This window comes from Sardina pilchardus, chromosome 13 (assembly GCF_963854185.1).
Source record: "Sardina pilchardus chromosome 13, fSarPil1.1, whole genome shotgun sequence".
NCBI classification, from domain to species: domain Eukaryota; kingdom Metazoa; phylum Chordata; class Actinopteri; order Clupeiformes; family Clupeidae; genus Sardina; species Sardina pilchardus.
In genome coordinates, this window is record NC_085006.1 from 5,752,501 (window position 1) to 5,770,576 (window position 18,076).

General features: G+C 44.7%; 1 protein-coding gene across 3 annotated transcripts in view; it reads left to right on the forward strand.

Annotated features, from left to right (window-relative positions):
* The window catches only part of kcnab1a (potassium voltage-gated channel subfamily A regulatory beta subunit 1a), a 100,680-nt gene that overhangs the window by 25,029 nt on the left and 57,575 nt on the right, over positions 1-18,076 (forward strand). The window contains exon 1 of one of the 3 annotated variants that reach the window (XM_062552529.1): positions 11,496-12,018. The exons of the other annotated variants lie outside the window; for them this stretch is intronic. Within the exon in view, the coding sequence (XP_062408513.1) occupies positions 11,807-12,018 (212 nt within the window). The 5' untranslated portion in view covers positions 11,496-11,806. Of the gene's footprint in view, positions 1-11,495; positions 12,019-18,076 lie in introns of those variants that run through there. 3 annotated transcript variants of the gene reach the window in all.

Sequence of the window (18,076 nt, forward strand, 5' to 3'; positions counted from 1 at the left end):
CATTCATGTAACCTATATCACTGTCTGAACCAATCACAAACTTTGTAGCCTATATAAGGGTAGACAGAACATCATTCATGGAGTTATTCTGTTGTCAGATCTCCCACACCGTAGGTGTGTAGTCTTCAATCCTCTGAGCTGGTAATGTATTTTCATTCTCTGACTGTTTTGCACGATAGCCTAAGTAATTCCTTTAACCTGTTGAAGTAACTTTCACACTATGCATTTAGATGTACAGTACTCCTGTAATGTGTTGGATGAATAACTTGAACCTGTCCAATAAATTGTTAAACTCTGACCCGCATGGCTTTCGCACTCATAGTATGAATTGACGTTCATATTGCAATATTTTGGGCGTCTGCCCACCGTGTGTAGTAATAGTACTTTGTAACAGAAACTTTTCCATATTTAGCGAGGTCAGAAATGATTAGGTTAACAGGGGTTCTATAATCCATTGATATTTTCAACAGTGCGCGGATGCTTCACGAATTTCCTTCGACCACTCTCTGTTCCCTCATTGGTTCAGAAAAGTGACGTCTTACAGGTGGTGCCCCGGTGTGAGGACACGTGACCTCTTAACAACTAATCACGTGCAAGAAGTAAGCTCCGCGCAATATTCAGTTTTTACGCAGCGACGCAGACTACCAATATGGGATTTAAAACTCTTTCCCTGTCTACAGTTGTGGTGAGTCTTGTATTATTTTTAAGACCAGTTTCGAGGACAAGTTATGATCAGCCACATCATTTATAGTTGTACATATTTGTAGTATGGGTCAACATACCCTCTGTTATTCTGGAGACCATAATTAGCCTACTGGGATTCGTAACAGACAGTCAGAGATATGATCATATAGACGTCTAGAAACATCCTACGTTGCCTAAGCTCAGAGTGAATCACCCTAGACAATAACTGTTAAACCAGGTAGCTTTATAACATGACATGTTGTTTCATTTGTTTACTTTACGGATTCCTTTTTACAAATACTCTAACCAATTTGATCCATGCTTTCACTGACGGACAATGCGACTGACATAGCCTATTTTTTATTTTTATTTTTTTGCTTGTTTGTTTTGTTTTTCTAAATGTCATGCACAAGTCTGCCAAGGGGCGGACATCCACACATGGTTGATTACGTGAATGGCAGACACAGTGCGAACATTTAAATACAAAATCAGTTTTGCAACTTTACAGTTTTGTAACCTTACATATGTACCTAGCTATCATTGTAAAATGAATTCCAAGCACATTGCCAAAAGATACGTTTAGCTAAAGACAATTTGTTACAAGCCGACTTTATTGCATGCTGTTGTCTGAAAAGTTATAGTGCATAGATAGACTCTGTAAATTATTTCTGGTACAAAGCATAGACTGTACAGATGTTGGTAGTACAATTGTCCTAAAGCTGAATTGTAATCTGTGTAGTCTTTCCAGTTTAATGTCCACAAACAAGAATGCATTGCCTTAACATGACTGATTTTCTCAGCCTCAAAACTAAACAATTTGGATATCAAATGAACTTTTATTTTAACCAGTTTTATTTTTCAGTTATCCTGTTCAGTTAGCTGCGGGCGTTAGGATAATAAGTGCTTTTCTGAATGAAAACGTTTTGACATAAATCGTACTTTAATAGTGGACACAGACGTGCTTCCCCGATTTTTGACAACGTTTTGACATAAATCGTACTTTAATAGTGGACACAGACGTGCTTCCCCGATTTTTTGACAAAACATTGAGTGAGGAGAATTGCTTTTGTGTCCTGGAAATAGCTCTATGTGTTATTACACAACTCCTCTGTGAGGGGTCGGTCGCTCTATATCGATAAGCCACATTAGTTTTTATTTTAACCAGTTTTATTTTCCACATGTAAGCTATCCTGTTTTTTATGTTTGAATTGCTTTAAATATCACCAATGTATTGTCATTATATGTATAGCACTGTAACAAATGTGATAAACTATGCATAGAGTATCATCAAACATGCCTTAGCTTGTAAAGTATATGCATAAGATTTATTTACTGCCTCTAGACAAAATATATTAAATTTGTGCCTACGCAAGTCACCTAGAAATGCTTTATGTGATCTTATAGAAATCTTTTATCCCAATAGGTGACTGGCGTTAGAAAAAAATATTCAGTTATTAACAGTATTCATGATGCACACAGAAAATCTATGTTCCAACTACACTAACTTCTTATCCCTTAATCCACTCTAAACAGGATTTAATCAAGTTCTCAAAATGGAATCACATTATCTGTAAAGTACTGGTAAATGAGACTGAGACATTGTTTTCTATTTTATCTTGTTGTCATGAAACATTTAAATATGTCATATCTGTAACATATAGTAACCTTTCTCCCATAATAACACAAAGCTCATCAATGATTCAATCACTGCGTATTTATGCTGATGCCATCCAAGTGTCAAGCGTACAATGGACTATCCGGAGGAAGATTAACTCTTGGGGGATTGATCTACTCAGCGCAACATCTGATGGACTTTAATGTTTCTCCCTGGTGGGAGGACACCCCGAAGAAGACCTCATTCAACAAATGGATTACTCCTGAACCTGGCACAGAGCTGCTACTTCTGACACCCCATCCTCCAACTTCAGAAGAGCTGACCTTGGTTCTCCAGAAACTGCAATCATCAGCCCTTAACGATCCTACTCTGATAACCCCACTAGGTCCAATCCTGTGATGACCCAGAGGGGTCAAAGGGAGGTCTGTAAGGATCTAAAATTCCTAGGCTGATGACATTCCTTTCAATCACATATGGACTCTTGATTAGCTACTAAGTGTGGGCCTATTGTGGACCTCCTGTCACATGTTTGTCCAAAGTCCTCAGAAGTCAACTTGGACCAGGAAATGTAACCAAATGTATTGTCATGTCTTGATTGATTCACTCAAGTGGTTTCACTACAACAATGGTCTCAGTTTCACCTACAGTACTCATCATGTGATCCCCATTCATGTAACCTATATCACTGTCTGAACCAATCACAAACTTTGTAGCCTATATAAGGGTAGACAGAACATCATTCATGGAGTTATTCTGTTGTCAGATCTCCCACACCGTAGGTGTGTAGTCTTCAATCCTCTGAGCTGGTAATGTATTTTCATTCTCTGACTGTTTTGCACGATAGCCTAAGTAATTCCTTTAACCTGTTGAAGTAACTTTCACACTATGCATTTAGATGTACAGTACTCCTGTAATGTGTTGGATGAATAACTTGAACCTGTCCAATAAATTGTTAAACTCTGACCCGCATGGCTTTCGCACTCATAGTATGAATTGACGTTCATATTGCAATATTTTGGGCGTCTGCCCACCGTGTGTAGTAATAGTACTTTGTAACAGAAACTTTTCCATATTTAGCGAGGTCAGAAATGATTAGGTTAACAGGGGTTCTATAATCCATTGATATTTTCAACAGTGCGCGGATGCTTCACGAATTTCCTTCGACCACTCTCTGTTCCCTCATTGGTTCAGAAAAGTGACGTCTTACAATGGCGGGGGGGGGGGTCCAGGGGGAGTGAAGCTGGGGCCAGCGCAGGTGTGCTGACTGCAGACCCTCTCTGTGCTCCTCCACCAGTGAGTGGGCAGAGGAAATGATGCAGCTGCACATACAGTAGGTGCACTTTACACATAAGAGGAGGAGGAGGGGGGTCTATTGGCTCAAAAAGCAGTGACCTCCTACTCCTCCTTCACATCTCATTGTTGTGTGTGCCACAGAGGCTGGCTGTAGCTCTCGGCGCACATGCGTGCACATACCCAGCCAGACATTATGTGTTATTTTGCATCCCAATTACCTTTTCTCGGCTTGTAAACAAAACACTTCAGCGCACGATTACAGCTTTTGTCGGAAACAATTCCTCAATCTGTCTCTGGCGCTATTCTTGGCAGTAATTCAAGTATATGATTAAGAGAGTGTGTGAGAGACCGAGAGGAATATGGGAGAGAGAGAGAGAACAAAGACCCCTGCCTTTTCAAATGTAATTGTTTAAATTAATTGTAAAGATTCCTTTATCCTTGCAGTTGAAATAATTGTGTAATTATCAGTGTAACTTGAGTTGGGTGGGATGAGATGGTTAAAAACATGAAGCGGTGTTGGGCAAAGGCCCGTTTCTCCTCAGTGGTAATTAAAATGTAATCAGTGCGAGAATGGAGAGCGTACAGCCAACCAACAGACAGGGCACAGGTGTCCCTCATTAATTCAGTTACCAACACTCTACACACATGTCGAAGCAATATCCAGTCAACTGGAACTGCTAGTCACAGTGGAACGTCACATTTGCCAAAACAATAGCTGTTTGTGTTGTTGTCATGGTTTTTCCCATCAGTTTCAATTTTATGATCTGTGTTGTGGTGTTTGTGCGATTTAACACCCTGAACCTTATTTGTCTTTCATTAATTGCGAAGTTTTATGATATGTCCATATGTTTCTGTCAATTTAGAGTGAAATGAAACACCGACTTGATCTCATTTTATTTATACATTTATTTATCGCAGACATCTGTGGATATTCTTCTTTAAGGGCACAAGAGTATGGTCTTTGTGGTATAAAAAGCAATAGAGAGAGATGAAGAGAATCAGAAACAGTGCAGAAATAAATGTTCTTTCATAAAACCAGGAGAAACAAGGTGCAGCCAGGGTGAATAGACGTTTTAAAGAGTAGTTCATGCAGGAGTGACATTGGGCCTTTCCCGACAGTAAATATGTGTTTTTCTCTCTGTAGACCTGGTTTCCATAGCAATTTCAGTGATAAGGTGAGGGGGGTCTCCTGGTCTGTTATTTGTGCATTCCCACAAAGACGTGGTTTAAAGACTGCTGCTAGCTTTAAGGTAAAAAGTCACCCTCCTATATAATCCAATCTAGAACACTTTTGACAAAGCAGCCTTCTCTGTTCAGTGTATTGAAAATGTTGAATCTGTGCTGAATGTTAATGGGTGTGCATGAGTGTTACAAGGCTACGGTCCAGCAGGGCTCTAGGATTTGTTGGTGCCTTTGCTTCTTCCATCAGCTTTTCCTGACCTTTCGTGGGTCTCTCCATCACACAACAGTGTCAACAGAGTAGCCAAATTAATTCAACTTCACACACAAACACACACACTTTCATTTACTCAGAAATGGCAGCATAAACACACGCAGATTATCCGGCAAACGCCTTATACTAATCCCAGCATCCTCACTCTGCACAAGAGGATTTAGAAAATACTTGCTAATGAAAAACAAGCAGTGTCTCTCCTCGTTATGAAATGATTGCAGAAAACATTGGCCACTGTCACCTGCTGTTTGCGCCACCTGGCTCGCTCCCCACAGCTACGTTAACTGAACGATCAACAAGCAATCAAGCGCGCCATAAAACCAGCGAGGTTCCTTTTTAATGGGACATAAGACTTTTATGTATCCCATAAGCATGTTGTTCCCAAAGATGATTAAGATATGTGAAGCTCCATTTTGTGTTCAGCTAAGGTTACACATACAAACTCTGTGAGAGCTCCTCTGCTTTGGACTCTAGTGACCGGCAGATGAACCAGGTCAATATCCATTTAAGAATCCTGTACCATACACTTAGGGCAAGGCCAGGCTAAGTGACACCAGAGGACTTCCTTCTTTGGGCTATCTGTCACTGACAGGCAGGAAGGCTTTGGGGAGGTCTCATTGTCCTTACCTCTGCGCTCCTCCACTGACCTTCAGGTCACATGGTGCTGATGGGCTCTGAACATGTATGTTCTCACTAGACTGGCACTGCTGCTTTATCCTTGTGGGAGGTGCATTTCCTGGTGTCTGACAGCATTCATATGAGCAGTGCTATTAATACAATTAGCACCACAGAATGTGTGTTGCGCTCTCTGTGGAAAGAATCCGTTTGTGTTTGTTGGTTACATATGGGGGATAAAGAGAAGGCAGAGACTATTTGCACCCGGGTGTAAATAATGAACATTACTATTTACACCCGGGTGCAAATAATCAACAGGCCTAATAGTTTTGAACAGTTTTTAGCTGTTTTGCCATGTCTGGGTTACTTGGAAGTGATTATACAAATATTAGGGTAATGAGTGGTCATGTGGTAGCTTCATCAAAGACAAGCTACTTTAAAGAGTTGTTTTCTGAGTTGTCTTCCAGGCAGCGCTGCCACTGTTGACTTAAAAACACTTAATCCTACTCCTAACCTTAACCCTAACCTTAACCTAACCTTAACCCTAACCTTAACCCAACCTTAACCCTAACCTTAACCTTAACCCACGCCTAAGCGCCTTCCAGGCAGCGTTGGGGGCTCAAAGTCAAAACACAACCTTTCTAACAACTACTGAAGCCTACTTCTACTTAACTCTACTCATAACTGAAATAAAACCAGTAAATCTTTGACAGGTTCAAAAAGCACAAACTCTTATTTGCCGCGAGGTAACGTCACCTAAGAAAAAAGAAGTCATGGTGCGTAGCAGCTACTTTGGCAGGCAAAAAAAAAAAAAATTCATCTGAAGTTCGAACCTAGCACCTCGAGCATGGTAACACAGTCACTTTACCGCTGTACTACGCCCCGTCGAGGAGGAAGGGGAGAATACTAATTATCAAAGATTCTAGAACAGAGCTCTGTTCTAGAATCTTTGCTAATTATTGACTAACTTGTTGGGGTTGCTAGGTAACGGTAAACAAAACAAAAAGATCGTGTTTCTTGATTGTGCTTGCAAACGGACGGCTTTACCCGTTCACTGAATAAAGTTTGTGGAAATTTAGCACCAATTTCCCATCTCAAATATAGTTTTAATAATCCTAACTTGTTAGATTTAGGTAGGCCATCTCCTGCCAAGATGGTCCCGCTATGTTGGATAGCACGCATTTCCGGTTTGGGTGCAAATAAGAAAATGCCTCCATTCCACTATTTACACCCGGGTGCAAATAATCACTCCGTAAAGAGAAACATAGGAACCATCCTTAATATTTGACTTCTTTGGTTTCATTTGAAGAAGTGACAAATACATGTCTGTTTTTCTGGTCTGTAGCTAGGTAACCAGACTAACAATGAAGGGAGCATGGGGTAATTATCTTATAGTCACGGTGAACCTTAGGTCAGTAGCCTTGTGATGCTACTGAAAAGGACACTGCTGTTGCTGTCTCTGAAGAGGATACAAGCACAGCATTACACTAGCACTGACACAAAGCCACAAAGGTCTTCAACTGAATAGAATGAGGACTCAGCTTTGACAGCAGATGGTGTTCCTTTGAACTACACACACCTTCCACCTGACCTGATACAAGATCTCCATGTGAGCAGGGAAGCCTATTCCTTTAGCTTGTTTGCATGATGCATGAAAACTCATTAGCCAACTCTGACCTCTTTGCGTGACCTTTCACATCATGACATTTGCATGCTCACGCTGACAGGCTTCAGTCTCCGGTTCTGCCCCCGAGCGTCCGTGCCACTCCACTGCTTCTGGTCAGTGGCGGAGTGATGATGGACATTTTCATACTCAACCGCCCACTCTCCGGTCCATCCCGTGTATTCAGTGTGTCCTCTGTCACGTCAAGGTAACATTCCAGTTGGCTGTGTCCTCACTGATCTCTCCTGCACTACTCATGCACACACTGTAAGCTATCTGTAAATATCCATAGTCCCTCCCTCCCTGCATGCTTTGAAATGGGCTCTTCTGGGGCCCCTGCGGTCCCTCGGTGCTGTTAGCTCTGTTTCTCGGCGGCACAGCGGCCCCCGGCCGGCTGGCACCTGTGTGTTTTACGGGCCTGGGATGCCTGTCCACTCACATCACGGCCACCAGAGGCGTGACACGGGTCCAGAGCGAGGCTGCGGGCCACGCATGCAGAGTGACGCAGTCGTACACTGACATGTCCCTGACACAGGGGAGAAGGAGAGGCAGAGGGGGAGGCATGGAAAGAGAGAGAGAGAGAGGGGGAAAGGAGAGAGAGAGAGAGAGAGAGAGAGAGAGAGAGAGAGAGAGAGAGAGAGAGAGAGCTGCGAGTGGAGCTCCAGGCCACCGGCTCTGGTCCTGTTCATTTCCCACATTGCCATTGTGACAGCAGTGTGAGCAGGGATACGAGCCCTTCTGACTGAGCAACACAGAAACAACACAGCTACACCATAATGCTGCATTTGTGTTGACATTCACAATGGAGTCCCTATTGCATGACATATTTGCTGTAGTATAAAATGTATGCATGTTGATGCTGATAGTATGCCCACATAACATTATGTATAACATTATGTGGTTGTATATCATAGAACCATATTGTTTTTCACTCAGTTTCAATGGAAATCAGTATTATAGTGGTGCTGTGTGAGTGACCGATATCTGTATTGATCCTGATGGACTATCCCTATTATCTGTGGCTTTGTTTCCACTACATTTCAGGAGTGGATTAGGTTTTTTTTTTCTTCTTCTTTTCTGTGTGTGGGCTCGGTGTAGATGGGTTTTGTGCAAAGGGCATGAGAGCAGGGGAAGGGTTGTGTGTGTGTGTGTGTGTGTGTATGTGTGTAGGAGGGGGGGGGGGAGGGCTGTCACCGCTGTTCCTCTGCATCAGTACAGCGGTGGTGGTGGGCAGGAGGCACATCTCGGTGACTAATACACGGACTCCAGTTGTGTTTCTCCTCCACGATGTGGGTGGTGGGGATGAATGCTAAAGCCAAGGACTCTCCATTCTTCATTCTCTGCCTCTCCACGTTCTCATTAGTCCTCCATTCAGCCTCAGTGTTGGCGCTACATGTGCTGGAGAGGACATCTTTGGGGACAGCTTCGTGAGGGACTATTGGAAAGCAATGAAACAAACAAACCGTTGCATGTTGTTCTTTGAGTGCCAATTTTATCTTCCAGAGACAAGAAATACTACTTTCTGATTGGCTAACAGGGGGCTATTCACGCTGTATATCAGGACACCTTTGAAGTAGATCTAGTATAAAAAAAAAGTTTAATCACCGTTCCATATCAATGCTTTTTTGAATGGTTACCACAACAACCATAGCAAACAGCTGAACGAGCAAGCAGGCTTATCAACAGTGTAATCAACTGTAACCAAGCTAACTACCCACCAAAGAAAGTAGTACAAGAAACTGAACAGATCAGTGTTCTTCTGTCATACCAGCTCCATGCATTAGCTGATATTATGGCAATTGTGGCTAAAACTCTGATTAACTCTGATTTGGGTTTTGTTTCTGGCTTGTCTCCTTCACATCTAGCCGCAATAACCAGAAGCTAGAAGAAATAAAAAAAGTAATAAAAATCGATCAGAGCTTATACTGTTTATACTATCTGTTGTTAAAGTGTCATCGTGATGGGTCCATAAAGTTGTTGCTGTTGTATTGATTTAGAATTAATTTATGACTTCCTAGTCTCACCTTAACAGTCCTAATGGGACTCTTGGAAGGTTGTCAGCAGCTGCCTTCCTTGAGCTGAAGACGAAGAGTGGGTGGGGGTTGAGTAACAGGCACAGAAGCACCACATCCATTTAATTCAGTCCCACTCATCACTATTGCAATTGGGAAAATCAATTGGAGATATCTACTGGAGATATTGAAGATCTTCAACAAACCAAAGCCAAGCTGTGCAAAATCTGATTTACTGTATGGTTCAGTGAGACCGATCTCTCTCTCTCTCTTCTGTTCTGTCAGATCTTTTGAAGCTATACAGACACACTCTCAGTTCAGTTCACACCTGAGGGGTATGGATCTGATCTGCACAATCCCAGGGGTACTTGCAGAGGTACTCAATCCCACTCAGACTCATTAGATTGAAGACACCCATCTCTCTCTCTTTCTCTCTCTCTCTCAATCTCCTCCACTAGTTCATTCTCTCACAACAATGGGAGAGGATTGAAACAGTGAGGGCCAGGATGAGGGGGACTGCAGTGGCTGTGTTGGGGCGTCAGCATCAGGCGATGGGTGGGAGGGCTGTGTTTTGTGAAGTTCTTGTTGGGAGGTGTAAATGTGAGCGGAAAGGTCATCTGTCCCAGAGCGATTGCACACTGTAGCCTTTATGATCCCACCAAACAAGCAGTGGCATCACAATGCTGACATTTACCAAAGCTGGCCAATGCAAACACACAGACAAGCGAAAATACATCTGTGCCCTGGTGCCCAGGCACTTTCAAACTGCGCATTGGCATTGGAACATCTATTATATCCAGCTGTCTAGAATTTTTTAGACTATTTATTTTGTGTTGCAGTGCAGAATTTATGAGACAAGTATATTCTGTTGCTGTAGACTTTGTTTATCACTCTGTTAATCCCCGGACACAAAGCCTCAGACACAGCACTGCAGAACTGCATGGTTCATTTTTTGTTTCACTGAAGCAGGTGTTTAGGGATACCTCAATTGGTGTTTACAGAAATTGCATTTGCCACAGGAATCAATGGAGCCTATCACTTAACTTCCTTATCCCCTAGTGCTGTATCCAACTCTACTGCTGTGGGAGTGTGTGTGTGTGTGTGTGTGTGTATGTGTGTGTATGTGTATGTGTATGTGTGTGTGTGTGCACTCGCGTGTGCAGTCATTTGTGTACGTGTGTGCGGTGGGCTGGAGTGAACAGATGCACTGCGCCTGCAACACACATTCACCAGATACTTAGCAGTGCGAGGGGATGGAGCGAGAGAGCGAGAGCGCGCACACGAGAGAGAGAGAGAGAGAGAGAGAGCGAGAGAGTGAGTGAAAGGGAAGAGTGACAGATGGAAACAAAAAGAGCGCTGCAGAGAGACACACCAGAGACACAAAGCTCATGCGAATAAGAGCAAAAACAGGGAAACAGCGGTACACGCCTGAGAGAGAGAATAAAAGAAAGAGTGACAGAAGAAAAAGAGAGCAAAAAGAGAGAAGAGAGAGAAGAGAGAGAGAGAGAGAGGGGGGAGAACGCACGGGCTAGCTGCACTGGACGGCTGCCTGTCTCTCACTCCCCTGGAGCCGCTGCGGCAGAGCTGGAGCTTCACTGCTGAGATCACCAGGAGAGAGGAGAGGAGCAGAGAGGAGCAGAGAGGAGCAGAGAGGAGCACAGAGGAGCACAGAGGAGACCACGGGAGAGGAGCACAAGCCAAAGACGAGCAGAGAGAGCGAGAGAGAGAGAGCGAGAAAGTAAACAGGGAATCTGGGGCAGAGATACATTAATGGGACACATTAACATCGGCTACTAGGAACGCAAAAGTGAGTAAGAAAGCGAGAGTGAGAGAGAGAGAGAGAGAGAGAGAGAGAGGAGGAGAGGAGGAGAGGTGTCACCGCAGTCCTGGAATGTGCTGATGTGCTGTGCTGTGCTGGTACAGGAGTGTGTGCCTCGTGGCCGATTCAGAGCGTCTTCCCCTCCCCCCCCCAACCCCACGCATCTCCCCTCCCCCCTCCTCCTCCACCGCAGGCTTTTTGTCGTTGCCCCGGCTACTCATCAGCTCACATCCTCTCTGAGCCTCCTCTCTGACTCCTGCACTCTCACACAAAACACTCACACACACACACACATGCATACATACACACACACACACACTCATACAAACACATGCACTCTCCCACCCTCACTCGCTCTGCCTCTCTCTCTCTCTCTCTCTCTGACTTGCGCTCACACACTCGCAGATACCCAGAGGACGCACTGACCGAGAGCCGGACCACACCAAGGAACTTTGTCCGTGCTTCTATTTAGCATTTAGGACAAGCCTCTCCTCCCGTCTTGCCTCTCCTTCTCTCCTTGACGCTTCTCCTGCTTTGACAACTTTTCACCTTGAGAGAAGTAAGTGTGCCGGGAGACGAGACAGCCGGACACCGCCGGACGCGCTTCTTCCGTCCCTTTTTCTGACCGCTCCAGCCTCCACGTGCCGCCACCATGCAGGTGTCCATCGCCTGCACCGACCACAACCTGAAGGGCCGCAACGGCGACCACGGCAAGCAGAACGCCACCAGCCCCAATGTGGTGAACGCGGCGCGCGCCAAGTTCCGCACGGTGGCCATCATCGCCCGCAGCTTCGGTTCCTTCGCCCCTCGCCACCACATCTCGCTCAAGGAGTCGACGGGCAAACACACGGGCATGAAGTACCGGTACGTGTCCCCCCCCCTCCCCCGCCACCTCACCTGCAGCATCCTGCATCTCTCCAACATCTGTACACTCTCAACTCTGTGTCTTCTTCCCATCGCTCATCATCTGTCGTGCTTCATGCTCGCTGGTTGTTAGCAGTCTATCATCCATCAGGCTTCTTTGACAGTGTTCCAGCACTAGGCTCAGTGCATCTGTCACAGTTCTGTCACTGTCGTGAGCGCTCATCTCCAGACAGAGGGAGTGTGAACGCACTTGTCCTTAGTGGAAATCCCAGCAGCACGTGTGCCCCTCAGCTCCATTCCAGCACAGCCATGTTTGCCTGTCTCTGTCGTAAGCTCTGTGCACTCATACTTTTTTTTGGGACAAGTTCTCAAAAAGCGCGGCTCTTTTTTGATTCTACCTAGCCTGGGTATGTGTTTGTGTGTGTGTGTGTGTGTGTGTGTATGTGTGTGTGAGAGAGAGTGAATGAGACAGGGAGAGCATGTAATGTGCGTGTGAGAGTGAGGAGTGAGCGGGCGAGAGAGAGAGAGAGAGAGAGTTTTAAATGAGGCACTGCATTGGTCCTTGTCCTCTCCTTGTACATCAGCGTGCGCTGGATGTGTTTAATTCTCTCCGGGGCTGCTCGTAAGCCCCTCGTAAGCCTTTTGAAGCCAACGTTAGCACCTCATGTTTGTTTCCCTTTCAGTCCACATCACCGTTTGGGAGATGCCCTATTATTTGCACGCATGTGTGTTGGCGTATGTGTGTGTGTGTGTGTGTGTGTGTGTGTGTGTGTGCGAGAGAGAGAGAAAAAGAGAGAAAGAGACCTGCCTTTGTGATGATTCCCTTGAAAGCAAATGACTGTAACATTGTAGTGGTGAGATTATAGGCTTGTAGCATACACGAACCTGCTACGCTCATGTCACACATATTTCACTGAGCTGTTCATGATCAATCGCTCAGTTCCAAGTCCCTGTAACTGCAGATCAGACTGCTGTCCTTCAGCATGCCAGGAGTACTTAGGAAAAATGGGCAGCTTATGCATAAAACATCTCAAAGTGACACTGAATTTTACTTTACTCATAATTTCTGACATGATAATAATTCATATTTACGACTTCAGAGGAAAGTTCAATTTTAGGATGTGTTTTCTGTGGGAGTGTGAAAGGATTTCTGAGGGTATTTTGTGATGGTGCTGTGTGTGATGCTGAGAATCACATTTGACCACTTTATATTTCTTTATCCTTCTTATCGGATAAACATCCCTGGATAGAGATACAGTTGCACAACTGTATTTGTGCATGAAGTGTAGCCTGCATGGTAAACACAGAGCTTGAGTTAATTTCCCTGAAGGTATATCTGTGCAGGAGACTCAACGGTGTGCGTGTAGCCCACCCTTGATGGAGAGATAGGGGACGTGGGGGGTTGTTAGTAATTGCATCTCATTTCAACATTGTTTCATTTCCTCATGATAGCTGCACAGATCTTGTCAATATGTGAAATACCATGGTTTTTAAACGTGTGTGTTTGTGTGTGTGTGTGTGTGTGTGTGGGGGGGGGGGGGGTTGAGTGTGTGTCTGTGTGTGTGTGTGTGTAGATGTGGATCTGCTAGAAGAATCATCAATTATCACATCTTGACTCTTAAATGCTCCCAGGTTAGTGTTTGTGTCATTTAGTATTTGAAATTGGATTTGGCGCTCCTGACACTGACTGAGTGGACACCTTTGGTCCCATCTCCCTCCAGCCACATTAGAGGAGTCTCTGTTGGCCTGGTGTCTGGGGACGACGCCTGTCAAATCTGACAAGCGCAGGAGAGGCAGAAAAATGAAGAACCTGCTCTCGGGCCATTTGACAGACTGCCCGGACACATTCTTGTGTTTTCAGCAATTAATCCATTTTTTGGGCTGATGTGGCAAACTGCCCGCGGTGGTCAAAAATGACCCGCGCTTGTTTTTTTAGTGCATTGCAGAGGAGAATGTGGGTGAAAAGGGAGAGAGCCCAACCTCCATGTCAGACCAAGTCTGATGACTGACTGAACCCTTCCTTTTGTGAGGATGGGGGGAGTGCTGGCCCACTGACAGGCTGTCAAAAGCCCATTAAATGTGCAGGAGGATGCAGTGTGTTGCGCAGCAGCCCGGCTGGAGCGGCCAGTGTAGTGTTTCGCCAAATGCAGCGTTTCACTCGTCAGGTCTGTCCACTGCCCGTTGTCTGGGGCTGACCGGGTGCTCTTGCTCTTCCATATGCCCCAACCTTCCTGTGCTCCAGTTACATACAGTACATACATACATACATGCTAAAAGACCTGCTCATATGGATGACTGGACAGATCACACACACACACCTACACACTACTAGAAACAACATACTGTACTGTACACATCCCCAACCATGAATCGACCCTTTATCCACATCGCTGGCTATTTTTCAGTTGAAAGTTAAGCAACTGACGTTGTTGAGGTAAGGTGTGAGTTGCTGTGTGTGGCACATGGACTCTTGTGTTGTGCTTCATACATTTGACTGATCACTGAGTCCATATGAAGTCACATCATGAGTCACATCCCATGACAGCACCCCCTGACTGCCCCCCCATCCCTGGTTCAGCGCTGGGAAAGGTCAAACATGCCAGCGTAATTGGCTCCTGTGGACATGGCCCTCCGTCGGAAGCATCATGCCACATTAGGGCAAAGAGCACAGTGATAAGCATGCTCTCATCATGCCACACTGTAATGGCTCCTCATGGAAGAAGCCTGTCAGCAGTTTCCACCCAGAAAACTGTCTCTCCGTTTTCATGAGCGATGTTTTTTTCCTATTTACCATGAAACATCTCATTTGTCACTGTTGACCTTTAGAGACATCTACAGATCAGGCTGAGCAAGGGCCCTCCATGGAGAAGAAATTGAAAGAAAGGTCAACAAGAAGTGTCACGACTAAAGCACGTCAAGCACTTCAAATTAGCGCCAAGTCATTCTGAACTTAAAGGACACTAGGCTTACCCTCGCCCACAACATTTGAGGTTGGAAAGTTCGGTCGGGAATTGTTCCGCTGAGGAGCAACTATGGCCGAACCGAATCGAATCGAATTGTCTTGACAGACAGATGAGCAACAGTGCCTCGTCTGTCACGTCATCGGAGCGAGCTTCGGTTGATTTTGTTTGCAAATAAAATGCTGTCGCTAGAAACTAGACAGATGGCTTGTAAGACCTCGTTTACACATAGGAAAAGGATATATCTCCATTCGGTTTGGCCTTTCATTTACACGAATACCCTTCCCCAGCTGTTTTCAGCATCTGTGTGAACAGAATTTCACTGTTTTTCTGAACAGCCTACCCTGCTTTATAACCACGGTCTTAGATTTCGCTATTACATAATAGTACCTAGTCGACCATGTGCCTCCTTAGTCGTAGAAATGGGGTGCTGCCCATTCCATCAGTCAGTGAGAGACAGAGTTCTAAACTGATGGGGGAGTAATTCAGGTGGTGGGTATCTTTCAACAGCCTCCACCAGTGGGTTTTGATGGATGGGTTGTATTGATCATATTGATTGGAGCTCCAAGAGGAATGATGTTGGTAAATGTGACGGCAGTAGGACATGTAAATGAATGAGTAAATCTGGTGGATCTGGTGATTGATTGAAAGAGCAGTGGTGTGTGAAAAAAGCTTGATGGGAATAATTGGAATTCCTAGAGACGTTAAATGGTTCACTCCCTAGAAATTATACATTTACATTAAAATGGTTATTAAGTTGCAAATGGTTCTGTATTGCAGTGTGCAGTTGAACTATGTACCTGAATCGTGCTGAAAATGATATGCTTTATAGACAATAAGCAACACTGCTGGGAGGCTATAATAATCAATGGTGCATATAACATAGAGGAATAATGGGAAAATATTAAAGTTCAGAAGAAAACAATGCATGTCATTCTAAATGAATTAAAGTAATCAAATCCATGCAGTTAACGGCAGCAGCACATTCTCTTCAGGTGTGGAGACACGAGAGAAAAAAAGTGGTGGTGGGGGGGGGTGCATCTTCATGCAAGAGAAATTCTACTAATAAAGTAGCCTCTGAATGTGTGTGAGAGAAAAGGGGAGAGAGAGAGAGAGAGAGACAGAGAGAGAGAGAGCGCAGAACAATGATTAGCCATCTAATTAGCCATCTGCTATTTCATTCTTAGGACATTTTTATCATTCAACGTCATTCCTTTTGTTGGTCTCTGGGGGTGAGCATATATTATGTACACACTATGTTTTTGTTCACACTGACCAGAGTTACGACGGGATTCTTTCACCATGACCGCTACAGGGCACGGCAACAATGCGGAGCAGAAATTCCACATACGCACACATACAACAGCTGATAAAACACATAGACACACATTCACATGCATGCAAATAAACACAAACAGTCTCTCTGTCTCTGTCTCTCTCTCTGTCTCTCTCTCTCTCTCACACACACACACACACACACACACACACTATGACACACTATAAAAAAACTCTCTTTCATCATAGCACAGAAAGTGCTCCCATTCAGGAATATTTCAGCAAAAAATAACAAGCCAACTATGTACTTAACAAAGTGCGCAAAAGCAACAGCAAGGCAGCAACATTAACAAACATGAAAAATAGGAAGCACAGGCTCTGCACAAAAGCAGCCACGATCGAGATGTACAGCACCAAGGGCATTTGGCTCCCGCACTGAGCAGTATAAACCATTCACAGTCCACCAGGCTGAGACAAAACGGCTGAGGTATCACTCAAAGGGCTAATTCTATTAGAATGGTCTCTTTTATTAAGGATCCACGGCCGTAAGGAGCTCTGGCTCTCTGGAGTCTGGCAGCCAGGACAAGTGCCAGATAGGGGGGTTGTGTTGGGCTGTGCAGTGCTGAACGAGCACCCTGGCTGGAACGCTCGAGATGGAGCTGCATCAGTGATTAAAAAAGGCAGGACACAGTGATGCTTAAATGACTGTTATCAATTCCCTAATTGAATATCACCAATTGCCTGGATTCCAGCTACCATCTCCACAACATCCACCAATCACATATAGTTGCAGACATCATTTTAATTACATAGCAGTGTTATTAAAATGTGATTTTAATTACAGCTTTTAGTTATGCATGGTGTTAATATTTGCCAATTATGTTATTCATGCAATAATCCCAGATAAATATGTCAGTTTGGCCCATGGCTGACCCGATCCAAAAGCAAGCACACTTCTCTTCATATTCCTTCAGTAAATTTACGAGTTCACAAGTAATGGATTAGGATCTGATCATTCAGATGATTCCCCCTCTCGCAGCATCCCCAGTGCCTTCTGAGCTGACCTGGGCACAGTGGTGGATGATGACACTCAGAGCCATGGTCCTGGTGCAAGCCATGTTGTCCTGACACTAGTGGGGCAGTCAGCTGTAGTCCCTGGCAGAGGAATAAAGACAACTAGAATGCATTTCCCGGTGGGAAAGTGCGAAGTGTGCTTGCTCCGACGCTCCGCGAAAGCGCTCCGGCAGGAGACGCGACCGCTCGCCCTCAGGTCAAAACGCTAAAGTTTTGCCAAGACGCAAAGCTGCTTCGAGTTTGGCGGCGTTACCCTCGATTGCCAAATTCTTACACTGACGTGACGGGTTGCCTAGGTTCATCAGTGGTATGTCCCAGAGCACCTCCAATGTAAAAATGTGGATGTCATCCCAAAGATGTAAAGAGATATGAGACAAAATGCATTTTTGCTAATTGCGACGCCCCCTAGTGGCCAAATTACACCAAATTTACTAAGGCTACTTTGGATTGTGTCCAAAATCGTCCCACCAAATATGGTCTTGACACCTCAAAGCGTTTCCGAGATTTGACCTCACTTCCTGTTTGGAGGCTTCGCCATCGAATTTGATTGGCTGCCATGGGCGAATGCTTTGATGTATGGAAATGAAATGTACACCTCTAAGGTCTGTAGACCTTGTGTTGAATTATGTATGAGTTGTTCACGTGTAGCCAGCATGAAACACGTAACCAGTGAAAGAAGGAAGGAGCCTAAGGAACTAGGCATGTTTCTAGAACAAATACGAGTAATGTTAGGAGTATTGCGGGAACAT